Raw genomic sequence first — 26,763 nt, 5'->3', positions numbered from 1 at the left:
GCCCACTGGGCTGAGAGCTGCAGGCCTCACTCAGCGCTCTCAGCCAGGACTCTCAGGAACAGCACGCAGCTCATGGGAAAGGAAAATTGCAGATGTGTGCCATCACAGAAGATTTATCCACCATTGATGTCTTTTTAAAAAAGTGGAAGGGGAAGGGCCTTCTCCCCAAGGCATCAGGCTCAGACTCTCTTGGTAATAGAAGGCTTTTAAGGTTCTACAGAACCCAGAAGCAGTGATTCTGTGAATGGACTCATGGTGTCGAACATTCTGCCCTGGGGAGAAGTTTCCTTAACTCCAGACAACAATGTACATGGAGGCAGCCTTGGCAGGGAAACGAGACCCCTGCAGTATGCAGCCTGGGTGCAAAGGATGATGAGGAGAGAGGCACAGAACCTTCTGAGTTTGCTGGAGTGAAAGGGATGACGCCCAGGCTTGCTGTAGGCACCTGAGGAAGGGAGGGAAGAGGCAGGGCAAGGTGCCTCCACCATTGGCAAAATAAAGACAGAGAATGTCGACTGTTAACTCTTGATGAAGAGCAAGGAAAATACAAAGTTTTCTCCTTGAAGCACCAGTAAATCCTCCCGCCCAGGAAAATAACTTACCAGACCAAGCATTTAAAGGGAACTAAACCAAACTAGCAATCGTGAGGGTCTGGCTGATGTGGGAATTTCACTTTCAAAGGAGAATAACAACACATCCCATGCTTTGGTTCAGAGTCACAGCAGCTGTCAATGACTTGGAGAACGTGTGGACATTGTTTCTGCACATCAGGATTATATGAATGGGAAACAAAAAAAAGGAATAAGAGGTATTTTCTCTCCTAATATATAAGACAAGGCAAGTGAACTCTAGAGTAAATAGACAAGAGCCTCTCCATCAAATAAATACCCTAAGAAACAGTCACCCTGGGAAGCTATATAATGAAATGCTTTGCAACCACTAAAAATCCTATTGTAAAAAAAAATACTTAATGAAACACAGACAGGTTTATAACATAGGCTTAAAAGAAAAAGTAGGTTAAGACAAGAATGTGCAAACAGAATAATCAATACAAACGGGATACCATCTTCATTTAAAAACAATGGAGTGCGAAGATTTATTTTTAAAAAATCATGTCTAGATGGTGAGGCCATTATGAAGTGTTGGCTCCTTGTTCTTGTCTATATACATTTCTAACTTTCCAAAAGGAACACATATTGTTTCTGTAATTATGAAAAAAGCACAATCCCATGTTTTGGCAACTCCCCCATCCCCAGCCCAGCCTGCAGACTACCTGGATTGAATTCTTTGGAAGCAGTTTGGGAATTACTGGGCTTTATCTTCTGATGGTGCCCGAAATTTTAGAAACAGCCATTGCCAGTAAATAGGGAGAAAGGAGGGGAAGTAACCCCATTATTAGCCAAAGACAAGGTGTGACTTGGAAGGAAAGCAGCTGGCTTTCTGAGGTGCTACTGATGAAAGTTCCAGAAAAGAAGCTCCAACAGTTGCATTCAGTAAAGGAAAGCTCCAGAAAGGCCCTGCACCCATGACGGTATCATTTAAGAACGTGGTGGGTGCAATGGCTTATGCCTATTATCACAGTGTCTTGAGAGGCCGAGGCAGGAGGATCATTTGAGGCCGGGAGTTGAAGACCAGCCTGGCCAACGTAGCAAGAGATACGTCTACAAAAAAATTTAAAAATTGGCTGGGCCTGCTGGCAGGCACCTGTAGTCTCAGCTACTCTGGAGGCTGAGGCAGGAGAATCACTTGAGCCCAGGATTTTGAGGTTGCAGTGAGCGAGCCATGATCTTGCCACAGGACTCTAGCCTGGGTGACAGAGTGAGACCCTGTCTCTAAAAAAGAGAAAAGAAAAACAAAAAAGAATGTGAGTTACCTCCATTACCTTCCAGCAACCAGGCTGAACATGAATACACACGTTCCAGAGCATTTGTGAAATAATCCACCATGGCGCGGCGCTTTATATCACTTGCCGGGGGGTGGGGAGGAGCATATATGGAAGCAGGGACACCAGGGAGAAGATCTACCAGGATAGACAGAGCAAGAGCAAAGGGAGTGCTCCACGCTGTCTCAGGACTACGCTGGAATATTTCTGGGTTCCACAGTGCTTATGAGATGAACACCAGTCTCTTTTTGGAAGACAAGGGGAAGGCTTTCCATGTCACAAGAGGAGGAGGAAAGAGTGGCAGTGACAGGGCTCTTCTGATTGCCTTCACTCAGGGTCAGGGCTGGGATCATTCCAAATAAGCCCCCAACTCAGGATTAGCTTCTGAAATCCTCACTTCTGGATTGCAAATGCCTGTGGGTTTCAGAAAACTGGAAGTAGGAAAGAAATAGCAAAGGAGAGAGGGTTTCGGGTCAAAGGAAATCTTAGAAATCTTCTTGTTTCCTTACGGAAGGCTGGAGCCTCACCAAGGCCACTGGTCAATTCTCAGATAAAGGCTAAGGCAGTGCACAGTCCCTGCCATTCAGCAGGAACCCCCACACGGAGATCCTTTACAGGCTGCACGGGGCATTTTAGCCATCAGCCAGGCAGAGCCATCAGGCTAAAATGCCAGGCATTCTCTGACATGCTCAGATGGTGAATTTTCAACCAAATAACCATGTTCCAGATGATACATGAGATCCCATCCTTTTGCCATATTCCGAACACATGACTCAGGGCTGGAGGTGGCCCTGGTTAATGGGGAAGGGTGCCAGGAAACCCAGAAGATGGCGCCTTCCTCTGGCAGCCACTGCTGTGGGTACTTAACTGGGGTGGGGTCAGGGTAGAGTTTCACTAATGGAGGAATCTAAGTCCAGTGGGTACCAAGGAATGCAGACGCCAGGCCACAAGGGCGAAAACAATCAGCACTGGTACTAAGTTCCTCTTGGAGAAGGAGTTATTTTGTACTGGGGAAAAAAAAAATCCTAATACAGCATTTGGGAGTGAAAGTGAAGTCCTGAGGCACGGAAGGAAAGGCACAAGAATGACAAGAATTGAAGGGTGAGAAAGAAGAGAGAGAATGTGGGAGAAACAGGAGGGAGAGGTGGGATGACACATGGCGAGAGGCCACAAAAGACAGGTCAGGAGAAACTCCACGAAAGAGGATGGCCAAGTTGTAAGACTGAGGTTCTATTATTCCTTTTTAAGTTGTTTGCATTGCTGCAATGTGAACTCTGTCTGGTGCCAGGACCTATCAGTGAAGTTCGTTACATGCAAATATGCATGTGTGTGTGTGTATTATGGGTGTGCAAGGAAAAGGCAGTTGGTTCTAGCTGTAGGTTTGGGTTTGGATAGCTCAGTGTGGAGAGGACAGAAGGGCAGCAGACAGTGAGGTGCGAGGAGACTGTGGGAAGTGGACATTCTCAGCCAGATCCCAGGATGGGGTGGGGCAGCCGATGGCCTGAGCTAACTGCATCTAAACCTCATGGAACAAGGGAACCTCAGCTGCCATATGTTCTGGGTTGCAAGGGCAGCCCAGAATTCCTCAGAAAGCAATGCCCCTCCCAAACCTGCAGTTTCCATCTCGAATGGAAAGATCTTAGATAGCAAGGACCATGTCTTCAATGCTCTTTGAAGGCCTTTTCTCAGTTCTTGTCATAGACAGACTCTGGCCTCCTCCTTCCCCACTCCTCCTGCTCACTATGCTCAGATGATCTCTGTTGATACAGTAAGTTGAACCTCCACTAGTCAGCTTTCCGGCAAGGCCTTCTTCAGCCTGACCTTCCAGACCTTTCTGACTTTCCCCCTCCCTGCCCATCAACATGGTCCCACATTCCCAGTCACAGGCCTCCTCTGCCCCCATCAGCCCGCAGGGCTCGTCGCTGCCTCCAGACTTAGGCAATCTGTTTCCCTTAGTCTAAAGGACGCTCTTTCTTCCTCTCTCTCTCATCTGAGTTATTTTCACCACTTAAGACCCAGATTAAGTGTCTGTTCCTTTAAAGTCTCACTCTAGCCACACTGATACCACTGGCCTTTGCTGAGCTCTGACTATATACACAGAACTGGGAGAGATGCTGGCAGCGCAGAGCAGACCTTCCCCCGGCCCATCCTCCAGCTCCCTCCATCCCTCCTCAAAGTCCCTCTCCAGCCTCTCCAGCCCCACAGCTGGGACTCCGAACTGTGTCCCCGTCACTGAGACCACCCAGTCTGCTCTAGAGCACTCCTGATCAGCTGGACTGGGGCCTTGGCCAGACCTATGCTCTTGCTGCCCGACCTGGAACATGGCCCAGATATAGACAGAGACTACCACCAGTCTCTGGGGCCAACCCCTGGGGTAATTGGGGAGGGTTGATTCCCATCCCCAGGGCTGCCCCATGGGATCTCAGCAAAGCCAGGAGGTCCCAGCCCTGCCAGCTCATTCATGTCCTAGATCCCCTTCGGGCCCCATGAGAGGGAAGGCTGGAACCCAGACTCCTGGGAATGGAGGTTCAGTGGAAATCCATGCCATGTTATAAAGGGTGGCTCAGGGGCCCTTCCTGAGAAGACGTTTTGGCAAATGAAAAAGGGGAAGAATCTGAGGATACTGAATGTGTGAAAGGAGGGAAGGCAGTGAAGACCACCATCAAAGGAGAAAAGGATTAATTTGGTTTTAAAAGGAAAAGCTGGGAACTTCAGAAACCAACCGGGCAACTCCCTAGTGTTTGTGGCTTCTCCCTACAGCTGTGTACCCTGGGAGCACATGGCAAAGAGGATGGAGGTTTCATGTATTCTCTTTACCGTGCCCACATCATCGGATGGAAAGACTTCCACAAGCGAGTCAAGCTGCAGTGTAAGCGGTACAAGAAGGCAGGTACCCTGTTCTGCAGAAATGGATAAAATGGGACATTACACCTGCCTCAATGCAGCAGCACAGATGCTATAGCCCATGTCACATGGGGCCTGGCCAGCCTGCAAGATACAGGGTGCAGGGATCTCCTGGCCTCTACAGTTTCCTCTGCCAGCCCTGGAAGTGCCAGGCCATTTACTCCAGAGTCACAATCTGGAGCACCAGGATGTCTTAAGGAGCGTCTTCCTCACACCCCCTGGGACCATAGGGCCATGTGGTCAAGGGAATTGTCTACATCAAGAATGGAGGTTTGAAGGCCAGGCACAGTGGCTCACACCTGTAATCCCAACACTTTGGGAGGCTGAAACGGGCAGATAACTTAAAGCCAGGAGTTCAAGACCAGCCTTGCCAACATGGTGAAACCCCATCTCTACTAAAAATACAAAAAATTAGCCAGTTATTGTGGCACACGCCTGTAGTCCCAGCTACTCTGGAGGTTGAGTCAGGAGAATCGCTTGAACTTGGGAGGCAGAGGTTGCAGTCAGTCGAGATTGCATCACTACACTCCAGCCTGGGCAACAGAGCGAGACTCTAGCTCAAAAAATAAAAAAATAAAAAATAAATAAATAAATAAATGTGGGGTTTAAGGACCAGCTTCACCACTGAAAGCCTCCATGACTCTGAGCTACTCACGCCTTTCTAGGCTTCGGTTTCTCCGTGAGCAGATTAGAATACAGCTGCAGTTTTCAAATGTTTCATGGCCCCAGAACCAGCTGATCAATTCTGTTCCATTCAGCACATTTTGAAAGCCAGCTGAGCAGACCACTCCTGAGGCCCTAAACGTCTCTGAAATCCCATTCGTCTGCTAACATGTTCTCAGGTTTTGTGTGTTCTTTGGTGTATGCGTGCGTGCAGTGGGGGAAAGGATCCAAAGGAGACAACAGTCCTAACTCTCACTAGTTATAATAAAACAGAGCACACAAAGCATACACACACACAAGCACAGACACAAGCAATCCCTACGGCGAGCTGGGTGTGCGTTGGCTGGCAGGCAGGTTTAACAAAACACTGGTCCCTGGTGAGACCTCGGTGCAGAGTAGTCTGTGCTCACAGCTCCCTCACATACATGGTCTTCCCGATATCTGTGTGATGATATATGAGGAAACCAAGGCCCTGGGTGCAGAGAGACTGGGCCAAAGTCACATGGAACTAAGGGACAGCTAATATGGATTCTTGGCAATTCTGAGATCCATAGGAGGCATTACTGTTCACAAAAATCAAGAGAGGAGCTGGGGGAGGTGCACAGGAGGTCACCGGGAGATCCCCGGCTGGTACACGGTCTGTCATTAGCAGAGGCTTCATACCACTTAATACACCTGTGGTCAGATGTGCCTTCTCCTCAGAGAAGCAGGCCACCCTTGGGTTCCAGAACTTAATCTACAAGACTAATGGCCCAGGATCCCACCAAGGCCAAGTGCGTACTCACTTGCTGGTGAGCTGGAGTTTGGGAGAGAGCCCATTCTCTCCAAAAAGCGTGATGAAGACATTGGCATCCGTCCCTGCACCGCGAACATCCCCCGTGGCTGTGACCACTTCGTACACTGGAGGAGGAGAGGAGGAAACAGATTGCAGGCTCAGAAAAAAACCGGAATCCTGTGTGGGCCTGGAGAAGCCAGCCCTTGCTGGGGAGGCCCAAGCACAAAGGACTCTGGGAATCCCTGCTGCATCCTGTAGGCCTCTGAGCCATGGTGAGACCCACAATATGTCCTGCTGCAAGACCGAAACTTCACACTCAAACCATGCACTCATTTTGCACACGAGGAGGCTGAGGGCAAGGGGGCAGGCCCTGCACAGTATCAACACCAGAGCCCAGCCCAAAGCCTCCAGATGCCCATTCCGTAATCTTTCCAGCACAACACACTGATACCCTCCTAGACATGGCCTTCTTCGGAGCCTGCACCCAGCTCCCAGCTTCCTCTCTGCCCTCTACACAAGGTGACTGTGGCCAGCTCTCACCTCCCATGACCTCCTGGGCACTGACATTTCAGTCTCAGAATAAGCTGTCCCAGGGCTGGGTGTGCAGAGCTTTGCAGGGAGTCCTTCTTTGTCAGGGGCTCTGATTTCTCTCTCCTCAACCCCTTGAAGCTTATTCTGTTTACTATCAACACCTTTCTTATTCAGGGCATCAGTACAATTGGAGCCCTATCCACTTCCTGGAGAGAGAAGGCAAGAATGCATCTGGATTCTTAGAGACAGCAGAATCTACTCCAGCCAAGTGAAGCAAGCAGGATGCAATAGGGATATTAGAAGGCTTACAGAAGTTTTGGAAAGGCTGGAGGCACGTGCCCTTTACCTATTTCCAGAAGCAACTCCTGGAATCACAGCACAGAACCTGGGGAAGTTTGCTGCTACCAGCCACCCCAGAGCCACATCACCTCTGCCAAGAGCAGAACGCAGCCCACCATCACCTCCCCGTCCTTCTGCTACTCATGTCTCAAAAATAATTCCTTGTCCCCAGCTCATTCCATTATGATGCTCACTTCTGAATCAAAATCTTGCACTGGAACAGACAGTTCTGGAAATCTAAGGTACATATCTGCACCACAGAAGGCTGAGAAAAATCATAATTCCACGTTGGGAAGATGGAATTTACAATGTGAAGAGTCAGCAAAATTTGGGGAGGGTGTTTTAAATATTTGGGGCATATGATCAATGCCCACCACATCACTGGATTGTATTAATACCAGTACTTAATAATTGTAGTAATAAACAACACTGAGTGGTTGCTTACTATATGCCCTGAGCTAAGGGCTTACGTATATGATTGTACCTGATTTTTACGGCAAACCTATTATTATTTCTACTTCCGGTCGTCTCAGAGCAGATCCCCAACCGGATGCTGAGTATATTTGAGCTGCCCCAAAGATGCCAGGCTGGTTAGGAGGACATTTTGAAGTTAGACATTCATTATTTAGACCTGTCAATTCAGAGCCCATTCCACAGAGGGCACAAGTGGCAAGTGCGAGGGGGAATCAGGGAGGAAGGAGAAATATAAATAACGTGGAGTGTGCTGTTGTGTGCTAGGCACCTTGGCAGGTACTTTACAGATATCCTTCATACTTCAGCATGCCCAGAGCCAGTGTGGGCTGGTAGAAAGTGCCGGACTCTAGTGCCACAGAGACCTGGATGCAGCCACTGGCTCCTCCACTTTGAGCAAGGTGACCCTGGACAAGTGCCAGCCTCTCTGTAACACCTGGACGATCTTACCTGGTTTGCAGGGCATTCTGGGGATTAGAGATGATGCATGGAAAGCCTCTGGCACATAGAAGAAACTCAACAAATAGTAGCCTGGTTTTAAAACTATTGTTCATACTGAAAAGCCCATTTCAACTCTGAGAGCTAAGAGTTTGTTCTTTTGGCAGATTAGATGTAGCTCAACTAACAAGCACACGATCCACTGCTATTCCAGGAGCCTTCAGGACACCTCTCATTCTCATGTGGTCCTTACAGGCCTGGGAGGCACCAGGAGCAGGAGTGTTTTGGGGTGAGTGGACCTTTTGATGTCCTTGGTTCTGATGAAGTTCCCATCAAGGCACCTTTAGGGAGAGAAAAGCAGCCATATATTTGCACAACTCCTTGTCTCTTGTGATAAGCAAAGCCTTAATTCTTAATAGTCTATACCACAAGAGCCTGATCAGCCCCTGGAGCTCACTCCTGACTCCTCTCAGCAGACCTGGGACCTGACGAGTTGCCCACACAGCTTGTACATAAAGGCATTCCCAAACCAAATGCCTGCAGGAGAATGACCAGCCTGGTGGGAATTCTAGAACCACACCACATGAGAGAAGACGTAGACACAGGAAAATGCTTAGTTTGGAGAAAAGGAGAGGAGCATTGGAGAGGCATAGGAGAGGAATGAAAAACTAGGTCAATAGTTGATTCTGGGATACACAGCTACTTCTTAAACAGGACACAAGGCCGGGCATGGTGGATCACACCTGTAATCCTAGCACTTTGGGAGGCCGAGTCGGGCGGATCACGAGATCAGGAGATCGGGACCATCCTGGCTGACATGGTGAAACCCCGTCTCTACTAAAAATACAAAAAAATTAGCCAGGCATGGTGGCGGGCACCTGTAGTCCCAGCTACTCGGGAAGCTGAGGCAGGAGAATGGGGTGAACCCAGGAGGCGGAGCTTGCAGTGAGCTGAAATCACACCACTGCACTCCAGCCTGGGCAGCAGAGCGAGACTCTGTCTCAAAAAAAAAAAAAAAAACAGGACACAAACCATTAAAAAAACGGACAAACTGGACTTCATTAAAATTGAGACCATCGAGAGAAAGGCAAGCCACAAACTAGGAGAAGGTATTTGGAATGCATATATCCAACAAAGTACTCAGAGCCAGAAGATACCAAAAATTCACATCAATCAATAAGAAAAAGAGGAAACCACACTACTTTTTCAATGGGCAACAAGTTTTTAAGAAGATAAGTGTACACTTAATACCCAGAAATTTCACTTTTAAGTCTTTACCCAAGAGAAATGAAAGCATGTCCCCACAAAGAACTGCACACAAATGTTCATAACAGCTTTATTCCTAATAGACCCAAACTGGAAACACCCTAAACGTCCATCAACAGGGGCATAGATAAATGAACTGTGGTACATCCGTACAACGGACTACTACTCAGCAATAAAACAGAATGAACTCCTGATGTACAATACAGATGACTCTCACGTGCGTTCTATGCAGAAGTCAGACCCAAAACACGACATACTTTATCATGTCATTTATATGAAACTCTAGAAGAGACCAATCTAATCCATTGTAGCAAGAAGCAGAAAAGTGGTTGCCTGGGGTCAGAAGTAAGGGGAATTGACTGGGAAGGAACACAGGGAATCCCTGAGGGCCAATTTAAATGGTCCATATATTGATTTCCTAGTGGATGCAAGAATGTAGCACTCATCAAACAGAACATTTAAAATAGATGCATTTTATTATAAGTAAATTATACCTCAATAAAGTTGAAAAATGGACAAAAGACTTAAACAGGCATGCCACAAAAGAGGATAGCCACATAGACAATAGACATATGGAAAAGTTCTCAGCCTATTTATCAGGGAAATGCAAATTAAAACTACAATGAGATACTGCCATGTACCCACCAGAATGGCTAAAAATAAGAAGACTGACAATACCAAGTATGGGCAAGAATGTGGAGTCATTGTCACTCTCATACATGTAAATTGATCCAAGCACTGGTAACTAAATATATGCTCACTTGTGACCCAACAATTCCACTTCCAATTATAAATCTAAGAGAAACAAGAACATGTGTTCATCAGAATATGTGTACCAGATTTGTAGTAGCTTTACTTGTAATAGCAAAAAACAAAAAACAAACAAACAAAAAAACCCCAGAAATAACCCAAATGTTCATTGACAATGGGATGGCTAAACAGACAGTGGTGTATGTATCAAATGCAATAGTAATCAGCAATAAAAAAAGAACAAACTATATAATGTGTCACACATGGATAAATCAGATATGATGCTGAAAAAAAAGCTAGACCCACACAAATGTGTACACTGTATGATTCCATTTAAAAGTTCAAGAACAGGCCAGGAGCGGTGGCTCACACCTGTAATCCCAGCACTTTGGGAGGCCGAGGCAGGCGGATCACGAGGTCAGTAGTTCAAGACCAGCCTGACCAACATGGTCAAACCCCGTGTTTACTAAAAATACAAAAATTAGCTGGGCATGGTGGCACGCACCTGTAATCCCAGATACTCAGGAGGTTGAGGCAGGAGAATTCCTTGAACCTGGGAGGTGGAGTTTGCACTGAGCTAAGATCGCACCACTGCACTCCAGCCTGGGTGACAGAGTGAGACTCCATCTCCAAAAAAAAAAAAGTTTAAGAACAAGAAAAAGACTAATCTATGATGACAGAATCGGGAGATTTGTTGCCTCTGAGAAGGGGTGTGAAGGAGCATTCTGGGGGCTGGAAATGTTTCATATTCTGATCTGAATAGTGGTTGCACAAGTGTATGCATATGTAAAAATGTGTTACTGTACCTTCATAAGTTTTGTACTGTATATACATTATTGCTCAATTTTAAAATTATAATTTAAAGAAAAACTCAATTCAAATAACTGAAGAACTATCTTTAGAAAACAGATACCTTGTAGAGGACACAGAATTCTGTTGGACTCCAGATGGGAAGACCCCCTCTAATAAAGTCTCCTAGTCAGTTTGAATTGTCAATTGCAACAGAATGTTGCTCTTAGCAACAGCCCAGCACAAGAGAGGTACTCAAATAATTACCTGGATGAATGAATGATCATATGAATGAATGAAACAATCAATGAATGAATAGGGAACAAAACTGACCAGGATTTGAAGCCCAGTTCTACCATTACTGGCTATGTGATTTCAAGCAAATGGTTTACTAAGCTTCAATTTCCTCATCTCTGAAGTGGGAATAAATTCCTCCTTGAAGGACTGTGATAAGGATTAAGTAAAATAGCTTTCAATGCTTAAACTCATTGACCTAGAATTTACATTTCTGGGAATTTACCTTATAGACATTCTTCCACAGTTGCATGAAAAGATAGGCATTTCATAAGTGGTTACTATCATCATCATCACCATTACTATAGTGTGAATGTGTCCTCTCCAAAATTCAGGTGTTGCTATTGTGATAGTATTAAGGGGTGGTGCCTTTAAGAGGTGATTAGGCCATGAGAGCTTCCCCCTCATGAAAGGGATTAGGTGCCCTTATAAAGGGGCTTGTCCTTCTGCCTATTGCCACGTGGGAACACAGCAAGAAAGTTCTCACCAGATACTGGCACCTTGATCACAGACTTCTCAGCCTCCAGAACTTTTGAGGAAGAAAAAAAATATGTATGTTCTTTATAAATCACCCAGTCTCAGGTATTCTGATATAGCAACAACAATGGACTAAGAGAAATCATTGCTATCATTTCCATTGACAACATCCCCAAGGAAGCTGCCTTGCAAAATTTATATCCCAACAGATGCTGGGGGACTCTGTCTAGGATGCAGGAGAGGAGATGCCTCCGGGGCTGGAAGCCTGTGCGGGATGGCCTCTGAGGCCCCTTCTACTCTCCAGTTCTGGAATGGGTTGTTCTTCCCATCATGGGCCCTGTCTTAGGAGACAGAGCAATGTGCCTGGTTCAGCCTGCCCTCAAAGCACTGAGGGAGCTGCTCTCCTCCCTCTGGTTACTGGGGAACCCCAGGGTAGCCAGAAGGCAGCCTAAGGAAGAGAGAAGGAACACCTAGGCTTTTCTTCCCTCCTTCTTCCTCCCCATCACACTCATCAAGACTCTCCATCTAACACCAGAACCCAGAGTTCAAAGGAAGTAGGGGACCCGTTGTTCTAGCACTGAGGATGACGATGACAGCACAGCTGGAGCTCAGCATGTGACCACCATTAGCATCATCCACATTTATAGGCAGTACCCTGCAACAGACAGGACAGTCCATGGTTCCCTTAGAAATGTCAGCGTGGCACCCACCTCCACTTGCTCTTCTCCAGCTATTTTTACTGCAGTCAAAATTGGGCAGTACAAGAGCAAGGACCAGCCAGATCAGCCGGATTCAAATCCTAACTCTGCTATTTACTAGCTGTGTGATCTTGAGCAAGTTACTTAACCTCTCTGTGCTTCAGATTCCTCAACTGAAAAAAAAAAAAAAAAGATATAACACATCTGCCTCAATGTGTCATCGTGAAGATGAAATTGGTTAACATGAATAAAGTGCTTAGCTCAGTGCCTGGCGCATGGTGCATGATCCTATTTGGCAGAATCATGAGATGAAATGGGGCACTTGCCTGGAAAAAGATATTTGAGGTCCTTGTGGTCCATCCTGTTTGTGACCTTGCTCAAGTCACTTAATGTCTCAGGGCTTCACTCTTTTAACTTGTGAAGTATACTAATCTGCCTGCCTTGACTGTGCTCAGGGATCTTAAGGATCAAACATGAGAACATTAGTAAAAGGGCTTCGGAAAGGATAAAAAGAAGGATCACTGTGGCCACGCTGAGGCATGCAGAGCCTATAAACAAAAGTCTATAGTGTGCTGGCTGTGAGAGGTTCTAGAATGATCTCACCAGCAGTCACGGTGGCTGGGGAGAGTCACCTGGGAAGCCAAGCACATATGGTGGGGATGCCTCCCCGATGTTTCACCTCCCAGCCCCTCTCCTCACAAGAGGGTCAGAGCTTGAGGCATGTGTGCTGTTAGAAGGTGGCCAATGCTTCCTTTGTCCTGGGCCCACTTCCGTCTACTACAGCCCCCACTTCTATCCCTGGAGATGCCCAGGATCCTGTAACTGGAAAGGGGCCACAGCCTTCCTGACCCCAGCTGAGACCACCTCCTCTGAGCCCAGGTCTGCGCAGGGGCTGAACAAAGAGGACTAAAGACAAGTACAGCAAGGCCCCGCCCTCACAGAGTTTAGGGTGTCTGTGGCTGCAAGCCAGACACGCCAGCTTTGCAGGAAACAATGGAACAATTATGAATTGGGTATAATCAGGGAACTCGTGGTGGACTGGAATCAAGGAGGGCTTCATGGAAGAGATGGGATCTGAGCTGGGCTTTCAAAGTGAGGACAGGAAGAGGGAGAAAGGGAAGGACAAACAAGGCCATGGGCAGGCACAGGGCACACATTCAATAAATACTTGTTGAATGAATGAGTGAGTGAATGCATGGATGAATATGGTGCTTGCAGGGACTAGCGAGCCACTTTGGAGTCAGCACTGAGAATTTAAGTGGCTTCAGAGACCAGGCAGGCAGCACCAATGAGTAAACCAGACCTAGTATGAGATGACAGGGAGTGGTGGAGACTGTGATAAACTGGATGTCCACAGCCTATCGGCATTCACAGACAAAAAGATTTCAAAACACAGGAAAGGAAAAAAACAACTTAAACTTTGCAGGCCAAAACCAGCTCCAGGGTCACAGTTGACCTCTTCTTTGGTTTACCTGGCAAGGAGTTAGAGCAATTTCAAGCAGATCTCGTGTGGCCCAGGGAAAGATGGGACTAGAAGGACAAGGCCCTGGGGTCCAGAGCACCGGCTGCCCTCTACATATGGGACGGACATCTCCTTGCAAAGTCCCAAGCTCCCCGTCTCCATCAACCACCGTGGGCGTAGGATGAGGGGTCAGGCTTCCTCCCCAAGACATCCCTTCATGCCCCCGGCAGTTCAGGGTGCTCTGCCTGATGCAGACCACATTCTCGGGGACTAGACTGGAATGTGGCTTTGGGGACGTTCAGGAGCTGGAGAACATGGGGCCGTGGGGCACTGCGGCTCTAGTCTATTCTGTTCCACTGAGAATCGGGGGCTAAAGGCAAGTAGCTCCACCTGTATGCACAACAGGGACCCCACCACCCCGCATAATGCCTGCCTTCTTACTCCTAGGGGATGTGGGATAGACACATGGGATAATCAGTGAGAAAGGGCTTGCTCCAAAATCTTAGAATGATTCCCCCACAGCCAGGAACAGACCCCCGCCCACCGCAGCCAGCTGCACCACCCACGCCCCCAGGCTGGGACCCCGCACCTTTGGCCTTGTAGTACTCGTGTTCCAGCTCCCCCTCGTCGTCCTCTGAGGCGTAGTTCAGCAGCTCTGCTTCGTACAGGGCCAGGAAGTCGATGTCCTTCTTCCTCCGCTTTTTCTTCTGGGGCATCATTCTGTCAGCTGCCTTTTCCCAGCGCTCGCGGGCTCACTGTGCCGCCTCCTCACACCTGCGGGAACCTGAGACCTCCTCCCTGGGCTCTGGCGCCCACGGCCCTCCTGTAGCTCAGGCCTGGGTGGGCCAGAGTACCCCCTTTTCTTGGTTTCCCCGTGCCCAAGAGGCTGTTCCCTCTGCCCTCTCTGGCTCCTGAGCTGAACCTCAGTGCCTTATCTCTGAACCTCCTGTGCCTGTCCCCTCCCACCACCCTCTGGTGAGCCACCTCCTCCTCTGTACCTGTCCTGGGGCTTCTCCTTGGGCCTCATCACTTATTCATGGCGTTCAGGGCAGGCTGGCCTCCTTCCCCTCTCCCCTCCCCACAGCCCCCTCTCCTCCCCATGGAGAATCAGGTGACACGGAGCCCTTGGCGTCCACTTCCCACCTGGCCTGACAGCCAGGGGGCCACCTGGGATCCCTCCAGGCCACCCCAGGGACAGGTGAGGGCTCCTCACCCAGGAGATCTCCCAAGCCTCACAGCCCACACGGGACCCTCCTGAGGAAGGCGGGGTCCCGGAATCAGCCAGGCTCCCAGGACTCAGAGGCCCCCGTTTCTCTCCATTATTCATGACGTCTGATCGCCTTACGGAGCAGGCGGGGTTCTCACTGGATCCTTCTCGTTCTCTCTCTCTGCTTCCATCTCCTCAAGACTGCGGGCTTCCAGAAGTGGCCGCTGGGCACGAGGAAAGCTAGGGCACCTCTCACAGACACTCAGACAACTCTCCCCACTGCCCCTGCCAGGTGAGCTTTATATGCACTAAAGTTTAAACATCATCTTAGCTGATGCCTTCCCAGGTGAACTCACGAACTCGATCAGCTCACCTGGACTCACAGGAGAGTCTCAGCAAGCTCCTATCCCAGGTCGCACAGCCCTGGCTGCACACCAGAATCCCCCGGAGAGGTGTTGAATACTAATGCGTGGGTCCCACCCCCAAAGATTCTGATTTGCTTGGTTTGGGACGCAGCCTGGGCTCCAGTTTGCAAAGCTCCTGGTGACTTTCATGTGCAGCTATGTTGAGGGGCCCTGCATTGCTTCCCAGGTATGTTAGGTGTGCTGACAGGAGCCCTCTACAAGCAACACGTGTGATTTTGTCCTCTAAGCCAAAGTAGTGACTCTAAAGGGGAATTTCAGGTGGAGAGGAGGAGAGGACTTGGAGGGGAAGCCTGAGCAGCAGTCTGCACTCACATGCCTACCCGGCAGCCTGGGGCAGTTTTGGTCCTGCCCTGCTGTTTGGAGCCATTCAAATCTTCCACTGGGGGAGGCATCTCTAACCCCGAACGTTCCCACCCAGGAAAGATCAATCTCCCCTCCTTCCCTATTCAGCTGAGGGGCCGCCCTTGAGGCAACTCAAAGTCCGCTGAGGACCAGGAGTGAAGTTTAATGGTGGGTGACGCGCGCCCCCTTCTGGCAATACGTGGTTTGACCGCTGCTGTTTACACACCTGGATTCTTTAGGAAGAGTCCTTCCTTTAAGGATCACTAGGAATCTACTGAGAAAACTCATTTTACACGAGTACCCATTCAGGGAAAAGACAACAAAACGTTTCTTAGAATTCTTTTTTGAGACAGAGTCTCGCTTTGTCGCCTAGGCTGGAGTGCAGCGGTGTGATCTCAGCTCACTGCAACCTCTGCCTCCCGGGTTCAAGTGATTCTCCTGCCTCAGCCTCCTGAGTAGCTGGAATTACAAACACGCGCCACCACGCCCAGCTAATTTTTGTATTTTTACTAGAGACAGGGTTTCGCCATGTTAGTCAGGCTGGTCTCGAACTCCTAAACTTGTGATCTGCCGGCCTCGGCCTCGCAAAGTGCTGGGATTACAGGCATGAGCCACTGCACCCGGCTGTTTCTTAGAATTTTAAAAGCTGAAATCAAAATATTTTTAGAGAATCCCATGGTACTGGAACACACTGGCTAGGAGGTCAGGGAAATAATTCCATATTATTTCTATATTATTTCAAGGTTCTCCAGAGTGACAGAACCACTAGGGTAGACAGATCAATAGATATATGAAAGAAGGCTTACTAGGGGCATTAACCCATGGGATTATGGATGCTGAGAAGTCCCACAACAGGCAGTCTGCATGCTGGAGACGTAGGAAGGCTGGTAGTGTGGTGGGTCCAAGTCAGAAGGCTTGGGAACCTGGGAAACCCATGGTGTAGTTCTCAGTCCCAGGCCCACAACCTGAGAATCTGGTGGTGAGGGGGTGCTGGGGCAAGTCCCAGAGTCCAAAGACTGGAGAACCTAGAGTTCTGATGCCCAAGGACAGGAGAAGAAGGGTGTCCCAGCTCCAGGAGAGAGAGAAAACATTCACCTTTCCTTTGCCTCTTTGCTCTGTCGGGGCCCCAGTGGATTGCATGGTGCCCACCCACATTGAGGGCACATGTTCCCCACTCAGTTCACTGACTCACATGCCAATCTCCTCTAGAAACACCCTCACGGACACACCCAGAAATCATGCCTTACCAGCTCTCTAGGTATCCTTAATCCAGTCCTGTTGACACCAAAAATTAACCATCACAAATACCAAGAGTTGATAGGGACATGAGCAGCCAGAACTCTCACACTGCTAGTTGGAGTGTAAAATGGTACAGCCACTTTGGAAAATAAAGCAAAGCAAATACTACCCATGCAACCCAGAAATCCCACTCCTTGGTATTTACCTAAGAGAAATGAAAAAGGATGTCCACACAAGATCTGTGTGTAAATGTTCATAGAAGCTTTATTCATAACCAAAAACTGGACAAACTCAGGCGTTCATCACCTGGCCAGTGGGTAAACAAACTGAGGTACATCTGTACAGGCAATAATACTCAACAATAGGAAGGAAGGGAGTAGGGAAACATGCTACAACATGGATGCATCTGGAAAGCACTATACTAAGTGCAGAAAAGTGGTCAGAAAAAATACATGTTGTGTGATTACATTGATGTAACATTCTCTAAAAGGTAAAACTGTAGGATCAGAAAACAGGCCTGATGGGTGCAGTGGCTCACACCCGTAAACCCAGCACTTTGGAAGGCCAAGGCAGGAGGATCGCTTGAGCCGAGGAGTTTGGGACTAGCAGCAACGTTTAGTTACATCACATCTGCTGACACCCTTTGGATAACAAATCAACACATATCTAAGCCCAGAGTCAAGAGGCAAGGAAGTGCTCTCGATTTTGGGGGCTGTAAAGTTACATGGGAGGGGGTGTGGATACAGTGAGGGGTGAAGTATTGAGACCAATGATTCACTCTATCCCAACTGCCTATTTTTTCCCTCAGACTTCAGTTTTTCTAAGCAAGTCCTGTGTGCCTCCAGTGCCTAGCAGAAAAGGAACATGACCTTTGAAAGTAAATGAATGAGTGAATTACAAATATGTAGTGGGAAGGTGGTGATAGTGAGCATACATTGATGCAAATAACATACACACATGTCCGGGCAGCTCCGGCTCCCACCACAGCTCCCCACCGACTACATGCCCCTTATTTCTCAAGGTAACCAGCTAATCTGAAGTCTCAAAATGAGGCATCTCCTCCCCTAGGAGCAGGAGAGTGAGGCAGTGTTGTGAGGTTGGTGGTTTTCTGGTTCTCTGAAATGTTAGTTCCCACAGCCACTTTGGGCAAGCCTTCTCCCTGGATTCAGCTACTCAGAGCGTTGGAACACTGAGCCTTCAACCACTTCTGCTCCCCTCCAACCCAGTCTGCTCAAAGCAGATTTTATTAAAAATAAATCAGATCAAGTCTCTCCCCAGCTTATGTGCTCCAGTGGCTTTCGCTGACCTTAGGACAAAACCGTAACCTGTCTCCAAGGCCTGCAGGCTCTCACCTCCTTACCCCATTCTCCAACCACACTGGTTCCAACCTGCCCCATTTCCACCAACCCCACTCCTCTTCTGATGGCCTCACTGTCACGATCAAAAGCACACCCAGTCCCCTCATTGTCAATGGCAGACAGACCCCATTTTTGGAATCAGACCTCTCCTCTCTCTTTCCAGTGCCACTGCCTTAGTCCTCTCCTCCCACCTCTCTCACTGGGATCACACCCCTACTGGCCACCCAGCAAATTACTCCCACCTCACTCAGGCTGGAATTCCTACAGTTCACCTGCAAGAATCATTTCTTCAGAAAATTGATGTGAGGACACATTATTTCCTTGTTACCTTCTCTTCCAGGAAACAAATGACCAATTCCTTAGCCCTGTTTGCAAAGTCCCCCCGAAGTCTAGTGCTGCCTCTGTCCTCTGCACCCCACCCCACCCTGTGTGACCACAGGCAAACTCATTTCTTGCTGACCTTCAGATTCAGATCCATCTGCTTGTAATGCCTTGCCTTCCCTCAGTGGCAAGTTCCAACATGCAATCCAAGGCCCAGTCTGCAGTCACTTTTGTAAAACCTTCCTCCAGCTCCTCAAGTTCCTCTCTCCTTTGCTCATACCTCAGTTGTTGCACACAGCTCATCATTTTGTAATTACTTCGGTACCCAGTACCTCTAAGAAGCAGGACTCCCAGACACGACAAAAAGCACATTTATTTTTGCTTAGTGAGAACCGTCCTTCCCTTGGTCTGTGACAGTTTGGTGGATCACTTTCAGATCTTTTAAAAGTTTTACAGACCCTAAAAGTGATAAACATTGTCTCAAGTCAACAATTAGAGCTGTATAGAGCCCGTAGGAGCCCACACTGGATGTTCATGAAACTCGGCCTTTTCCATGTCTCTTCCTCAGCCAGGCCTGGCAGCTCAGCTGCTGTCCAGGGAAGGGGCCAGTCACCTCCTGTTCTGCTGACCTCCTCCTGCTCTTGGTAGTTGCGGGTTCTGACATATGCCCCAGCCACCCCCACCACAGGGTTGGGTCACTCTCATGAGAGGACTCTACGTATTCCTGCGGTCCTCACGGATGTTTAAAGCCAACTCTTCTGTGGGAAGGCTTGTGGGTTTATTTCCAGGCTCCCCTCTGACCAGGATCCCCTGACATGGGCCTCTCCTGATCCCACCTCCACTTCTGCTCCAGAACTACACCCCACAGCCTCCCACTGCCAAGGTCCCCTTACCCTTTCCAAAGACCTCTAGCTGACTTTTGAGCACACATCCCCACCACCAGGACTGATCCCAGTTTGACCCTCTATCAGCCCAACTCCGCTGCTCTGGGCCCCTTCAGCTTCCTCAGGCTATAGTGGGGTGCCAGCTCCAGTGCTCTGGGACCCACCTGGGGGAATCCACAGCAAACTCTCTGGGTGGCCCTGTGAGAGCCCTTCTCACTAAGCCTGGAGTCAGGAGGAAGCACTGACCCCCCAACCTCTACCTTGGGGATGGGGTTCCTAGCCCAGTTTTCTCCATGAAATCCTTCTAAAAAATCAATGCGGATCAGGTGTGGTGGCTCACACCTATAATCCCAGCACTTTGGGAGGCTGAAGAGGAAGGATCACTTGAGCCCAAGAGTTCCAGACCAACCTGAGAAACATACTAAGGCCCTATCTTTACAAAAAATAAAAAAATTAGCCAAGCTACTCAGGAGGCTGAGGTGGGAGACTCTCATGAGACTGGGAGGTCAAGGCTACTGTAAGCCATGATGGTGCCACGGCACTTCAGCCTGAGTGACAGAGCAAGACCCTGTCTCAAACAAAACAAAACAAAACAAAACAAAAAATCAATGATTCTATCAGCGTTCTGTCATCCTTTTTATACCTTTAATCTTTGAGAAGGGCCCAAGAACAGTTTAACTGGTTTTCAGCTGGTTTGTATGAAAGCTCTGTACGTGGTCTAGGGCCTCCTTACAGAGTGGCAGTATCGTAGCTTGATGCCTTGGTTGAAACTCCCCACTTCGTATCTAGTTACACTTGCTGATCTCTCTCCTGTAAGCAATCCCATTCTCAAGTGGGACTGATGTCTTAGACTTCCGTGTCCCTGCTGAGAAGCGTCATCCGTGACACAGCCCTTTCCTCCCCCACCCCCCTCATCATCTGTCACTGGCCTGCTTATCCATCTGGCTCCTTGGGAGCTCTCAGCCCTATCCCCTTCGCTCCATCCTACATCACCCATCGCCCTGGTCCTCACCACCAGCAGCAGCCTCCTAAATGACCTCCTTTCAAGCACTCTGGGCCCCAGCAGTTTCACATTTCACACTGCAGCCAGGGTGAGCTTTTTCAGTGTCAGTCTGATCATGTCCTCTTCCTCCTTATGACCCTTCAAGGACTAGCTGATTCTCTTAAAATCAAAATCAGTATCGGTTATAGGGCCACCTTTCCCCACAGGGTCTCACCTCTGTCCAGCTCTCCAACTTTATCTCCCACCATGTCCCCCTCCTTTTCCGGGTAGGAGCGCGCTGGCCTTCCATGAGCGTCCTAAGCTCTCTCCTGCCTGGAACTGCATCCCCCACAACTCCACCTAGCTAACCCTCTCTCCTGGGAAGCCCCCCTTGGTGCTCAATCCCAGTTCAGGGCTACCTGTCTGAGCCTCTCATAGCACTTGCATGTTCCTTTGTAGCATGGTTTATAACAAAACATTTAGCAATGAGGTTTTTTTGATTACCTGTATTTCTGTGGTCGGACACTATGTTCCATGAACGCAGTGATTGAATGTGCATTTGCAAACTCTTGTATTCTCAAATACTCAAGTAGCTTGACCTAAAGCAGGGGTTCAAAACATATTTGTTGAATGACTGAAGTGACAAATAATGTGTATTTGATAAATATTTATTAAACTATAATCACCTTTAATCTTCAGCTCGTTCATACATTCATTCATTCAAAAATATGTATTGAAGTTCCACTTCCCTGTTTGTCAGCTCTTTTTCTTACTATGATAGACAGAAGACAGGCCAGGTGCAGTGGCTCATGCCTATAATCCCAGCACTTTGGGAGGCCAAGGCGGGAGGATGGCTTGAGCCCAAGAGTTTGAGACCAGCCTGGGCAACATGGCAAAATCTCATCTCTAATAAAAATAGAAAAATTAGCTGGGCATGGTGGTGCACACCTATGGTCCCAGCTACTTAGGAGGTTGAGGTGGGAGGATCACCTGAGCCCAGTAGGCGGAGGTTGCAGTAAGCCAAGATTGTCCCACTGCATTCCAGCTTCAGTATCAGAACGAGACCCTATCTAAAAAAAAAAGGCAATGCCCAGGTCTCAGAGATGACCCTCCAATAGTATCCTTAGGTTCCGTCATTGCTTGCTTGAGTGTCTGACATTTTACAGTTGTCATAATGAAACATTTGAACATTTGAACATCTTACAGCTGTCACCAAAATTCATCTTAGACAGGAAATGCTCTTCTTTGAGAACATATCTTTGGAAGGTGGAAGGTGAGCAGAGACCCAGGCTCAGCAGGAGACCAAGCAAACAGAGAATGATTCAATAGCTCCAAAGAGAGAAATGCGGAGATGGAGAGATAAGAAAAGGAAGGCCAAGAGGGAAGAGGTGGAAGAGAGAGGCCAGAGAGGTAGGGTAAGGCCAAGGTCATGAGGAGTGTCCACACCAAAAACTTGGCCAACAGCTGGGCTGTCTCCTTTTCAGGATGTTTGAAGCGGTCTCGATCCTGTTCCCACTGCTTCCCACCACACTCTGGGACACACTACACCATCACAGATATTAAGGAAAGGGTGGCATCTAATATCTGGTTGGTCAACAATACAAAACAGAAACATGCCCAAAAGCAGGAGTCTGAAGGCAGTGGGGTCGTGGAAACACCAATCCCTGGGAATTTGCAGAAATCATGGGGAAGGCTTTGGGCTTTTCCAAGACGCAGATCTGGGGACTCCAAGCAATGTTAACTACATTTCATGGGGCAAACAGGCTCAAACTAGGTATTTTGCACATAAATGCAAAAAACTTTTGATATAATTCTGTCTTAAATACACTCAAGGAGATTGGCATTGAACGAAGTTTTTTTTTTGTTTGTTTTGTTTTGTTTTGTTTTCTCTCTCTCTACAAATGGGTAATTAGTGCTCAGATGCCCTTAGTGTGACTTTGGACCTCGATAGAGCTGCTTTGCTTAGAGAAAGGTAGGTCTGCATAGCCATGGGATCTGCTTCCAGTTACGAGTGCATCTCCAACTCACCTGCCCCAGGCAGCTCCAGCCCTCAAGGCAGGTAACTCCAGCCCTCAAGGGCCCTCCCTCCTCCTGCAGAAGCTCCAGAATCCTCTCTCCGTGTCGTTGTACACCTTTGTACACTGTCAATTTAGCATGCCACTCAACTTGATCTTGATCTTGATCTGGGCTCTAAGCCCCTACTGTGAGCCCACCTACTCCCTGGGTCAGATGGCTACTCCTGCCAGCTACCCACAGGTCTCCTGATTCTCATCCGCCCCCAACACTGCCCAAAAGTGTGCCCAGGGTGGCCATGGGCTCTTCACAATACCTGGCAGCTCCCCACATTGGGCTGTGCTGCTGTCAGCCCAGTGCAGCCCAATCCCCATAAACACACAAAAACACACATGCATACCCACAGACACACACACACACACACACACATGGCCACAGCCAGAGTCTTTGCTAGATGAACCATTTGACTGGTTTTATTAGATAGAAACTGAGAGCCATTCAAACACAGTGACAGATACAAAGTACCCTGATGATGTTTTTAGGTGTAGCATCACAGTCATCACTTCAGAATCACTACTCAAAGACAGCCACACACAAGCTGGAATTATGCTACAGGAGTTTGTATAAACCACTGCTCCCAGAACAAAATTTGCATTAAAATAAGATCAGGCCTGCAGCCCCCATGTCCCCAAACTGTCTTTGAATGGCACAGCCTTTCTCTCCAGGGCCAGGGGAGAGAGAAAATCAGAAGAGCAAGCAAGGGGCTTTTCATATAGATGGTGTTTCTCCACATCCCAGCAAAGGACATCTGGGGCCTCCCTTCTCTTTTCCATCGGGAAAGGCTGCACGGAGCGTGGTGCAGTGTGACTCGGCTCATTGAGAGGAAAGCAAGGGAGGGAAGGGGTTGAGGAAGGGAGGGATGCCACTTGGCCACTTTTTCTTCACATGCAGGAGGCCACTCAGAAATGAGCCCGTGCACCAGCCACTCAGGGAAAGATCCGGTTGCCTTCATGCGGGCTCCAGGGCAGTGCTGCCAGGAAACTGACACCAAGCCTGGGCTGAAGCCATACCCAGGCACAGCCACAGGCACCTGGCTCCAGGGCAAAAGGTTTCCACAGCTTCCGTGCTGACTCCAGCGTCTGTCCTGACTTTATTTGGGGAGGGAAGTGGCAGGGGATTGGCTCCAAACTGTACCATTGAACAATCCATTGTATGCTTATTGAGATAAAGTGTTAATTTTTAAGAAAATACATAGACAAATGCATATATTTCAAAGTTCAAACAACACTGTATTGAAGAAGAGTTATGGCTCTCTAATGGGAGGCTAGTCGGGTCCAGAAAGGGAAGCTATAGGCCACCAAGACCCTGCCAGGTCCCTAAATTGTATGTGCAGAGTGTGGGAGCCCCGGGGGGACCAGCTGCCCCACAAAGTGATCTTGAGCAGAGGGACTTGCCCAGAAGCCAGCCACAGTGAGGGCCAGATGTCCCACTGGAGAAGAGTACAGGAGAACGGGCTCAGGAGTCCAGGGTAGGCTGGCAGGAGCTGCCACTTGGGAACCCCCAGCTTCCTCCCACATGGCCAGAGCAGCAGGGGGCCAGCACCACGGTCCCTGACCACAGCTTGCCCCACCCTCCTGCTTTGCTTAGGCCTGTGGCCTTGGGTAACTCTGCCAGATACAACTGCCTCCTTCTGTCCCACTGGGTTCAGCCACCCAAGGCTGCTGGTTCGGGTGCCCTGAGCTTGGCCCCCAAACAGGAATGAATATGAACAGTTCCCTCCACACAGGTGCTGGGCAGGGCACGAGGCCAGGGTGAAGCCCGGGCCTGGAGCAGACTCCAGATCAGCCTAACAACTTCAGAGGGGAGAAAAAGGTGCCTTAGAGGGCTAGAGCGGGACATTGGCCGCCATCCCCTGCCCTCCAGTCCCTCCCACCTTGAGGAAGCCTGGGCACCCAAGAGGAGACGTCCGCCACCCACCACAGGTGCCCTGGGCATACCATGCTATCTTTCTGGGCCTCGGCAAGGAGGGTTGCTACTCTCTGCCCTGTCCTCCTTGCAGGACTGCAGCCAAGTCCAGTAAGAAAATGGATGGTGAAAGTGTGGAGAGAGTAGAAGTGTCACTTTCCCCCCAAAAATGGTCATATTCTTAAATTCACCAAAAAACACCCAGGCCTGAGTCACTGTAGAGCCTGCACAGCCCTAGCTGAAGTCCTGACCATCCTGCCCCACACAACAAGGACAACACAAGCAGAATCAGAGGTGCAGAAAGAGGATGACCAGCCACACAATCACCCACACTGCAAAGTCCCTTGGAGGTGGCAAGGTGGAAGGGGCTTGTCCCCCCGCCACCCGTCCTCACCACTGTCCTTTTTTCGTAGGAGAGAGGTAGCAGAAGAGTCTCCAATGTCACGGGGAAAATGTTAAGTTCAAAAGAGTGAGTTTGGCTGGGCGCGGTGGCCCACACCTATAATCCCAGCACTTTGGGAGGCCGAGGTGGGCGAATCACGAGGTCAGGAGTTCACAACCAGCCTGGCAAAAATGGTGGCCCTTTCTCTACTAAAAGTACAAAAAATTAGCTGGGCATAATGGCGGGCACCTATAATCCCAGCTACTTGGGAGGCTGAGGCAGGAGAATCACTTGAACCTGAGAGACAGAGGTTGCAGTGAGCTGAGATCACGCCACTGCATTCCAGCCTGGGAGACAGAGTGAGACTCCGTCTTTAAAAAAAAAAAAAAAAAAGAAAGAGTCAGTTTACGCATCTCACCTATCTTGCATCATCAGATCATGAACTGTTTCATTTATGTGAACTTCCAGGTCACGGAGGGTTTATCTTTTAAGCACCAAGCCTTTTGTGAATGCATTTTAAGTGTTTGGGGATGGAAATAATTCAAAAGTGGATAAAACGCTGCCCTGCCTTCTTTGACAGTGTATTGAGCATTGTTGGAACGTTTTTATTTTTTATTTTTTTACCTCTGCATGTCCTGGATGTCACAGGGTGAACCGAGCTGAAATGCTATGTTTCTCTCGGGGTTATTATAACATGTCCTCCCTTTCTTCCCCACTAAACGACCAATGACCTCAGGCTACTTGATGGTTTCTGAGATATGTATTTAGTTTTGGTATTTTTAAATTATTATTTTGAGACAGGGTCTGGCTCTGTCACCCAGGCTGGAGTGCAGTGGTGTGATCTCAGCTCACTGCAACCTCTGCCTCCTGGGCTCAAGCCAGTCTCCCACCTCAGCCTCTTGAGTAGCTGGGACTGACTATAGGTGTACTTTTGTATTCTTTGTTGAGACAGGGTTTCGCCATGTTGCCCAGGCTGGTCGTCAACTCTTGAGTTCAAGTGCTCTCCCACCTCGGCCTCCCAAAATGCTAGGATTACAGATGTGAGCCATCATGCTTGGCTATATTTTCTTATCCTTAATGTAGTGGTATTTTTGTTGTTGTTGTTGTTGTTTTTAAAGACAAGCTGTCATTGAACAAGCTAGTTTTGGTCTTCTTAATGCCATCACAATTTAGGCTATTAGCTGCCACTTCTTGCTTTATCTAGCACCTGTCATCATTCTCTTAGTTTGCTTTGTCACTAGAAACCAGTACCAAGTTCACTAGAACTGAATTTAAAATCAAAGCGAATGCCATGAGATATATGATGTTAGCGAAATGGTTGGCCCTTGATACACAGCTTTATAGCTTCTATTTCAGGGGCTCAAAATTATTTTCCTTCAACTGAGTCCTCGGTTACCTTGGGGCTGAGTGAATTTGCTGGGTTTGATCCTAAGAAGTGAGTTGTGTTTTCACCCTGCTTCGGTAAAACAGTAACCATTTCCACCTTTAATAAGTCTTTCAGCTCTCCAGAGGTTCTTGTCAACTTTGTGGCTGAATGTGGAATTCTGAGCTCTCATGGGGGCTGAAGTTGCCCACGTTGCTGGGGGCATCTTTGGAGGAGGGAGAATAGACTGAGGCAGAAACCAGGTACTAACTCTCTGGTTTCAGCTCAAGCCTGTTCCAAAGTATGATAGAAAAGGAAATGCATAAAGAAGTGAGGCTTGAACCCTAGCTCCTGGGCTTACGGCAGGCCTGGTGCTGTGGTATGTTTCCTCATTGCTACCTTCCGTGTTTGTGCACAGATATGGAGGTGGGCAGAGGTCTGGGTCTGCGTCAGAAAGCCAGGCTTTCACCCAGGTGGGCCAGACAGGTCCTCCCTCTGCTAGAGGGTCAAGTGTGGCACTCAGATCCTACCCAGCACCGGTCA

At 48.6% G+C, this 26,763-nt stretch overlaps 1 protein-coding gene across 2 annotated transcripts in view; it reads right to left on the bottom strand.

Annotated features, from left to right (window-relative positions):
• Window positions 1–14,643, bottom strand: part of LOC105499623 (lipoxygenase homology PLAT domains 1) — a 183,781-nt gene extending 169,138 nt beyond the window's left edge. Inside the window, exons 1-2 of one of the 2 annotated variants that reach the window (XM_011772351.3) lie at window positions 14,329–14,643; window positions 6,235–6,349 (exon numbers count right to left, since the gene is read on the bottom strand). In XM_011772351.3, the coding sequence (XP_011770653.2) occupies window positions 6,235–6,349; window positions 14,329–14,458 (245 nt within the window). In that variant the 5' untranslated portion in view covers window positions 14,459–14,643. The remainder of the gene's footprint in view (window positions 1–6,234; window positions 6,350–14,328) is intronic. The other variant, XM_011772341.3, reaches the window with a different exon arrangement.
• Between the last annotated feature and the right edge of the window lie 12,120 nt (window positions 14,644–26,763).

The sequence above is a fragment of the Macaca nemestrina genome, chromosome 19, assembly GCF_043159975.1.
Source record: "Macaca nemestrina isolate mMacNem1 chromosome 19, mMacNem.hap1, whole genome shotgun sequence".
NCBI classification, from domain to species: Eukaryota; Metazoa; Chordata; class Mammalia; order Primates; family Cercopithecidae; genus Macaca; species Macaca nemestrina.
Note: the sequence above shows the minus strand (reverse complement) of the source record. Positions and strands in the feature narration are given on the sequence as shown.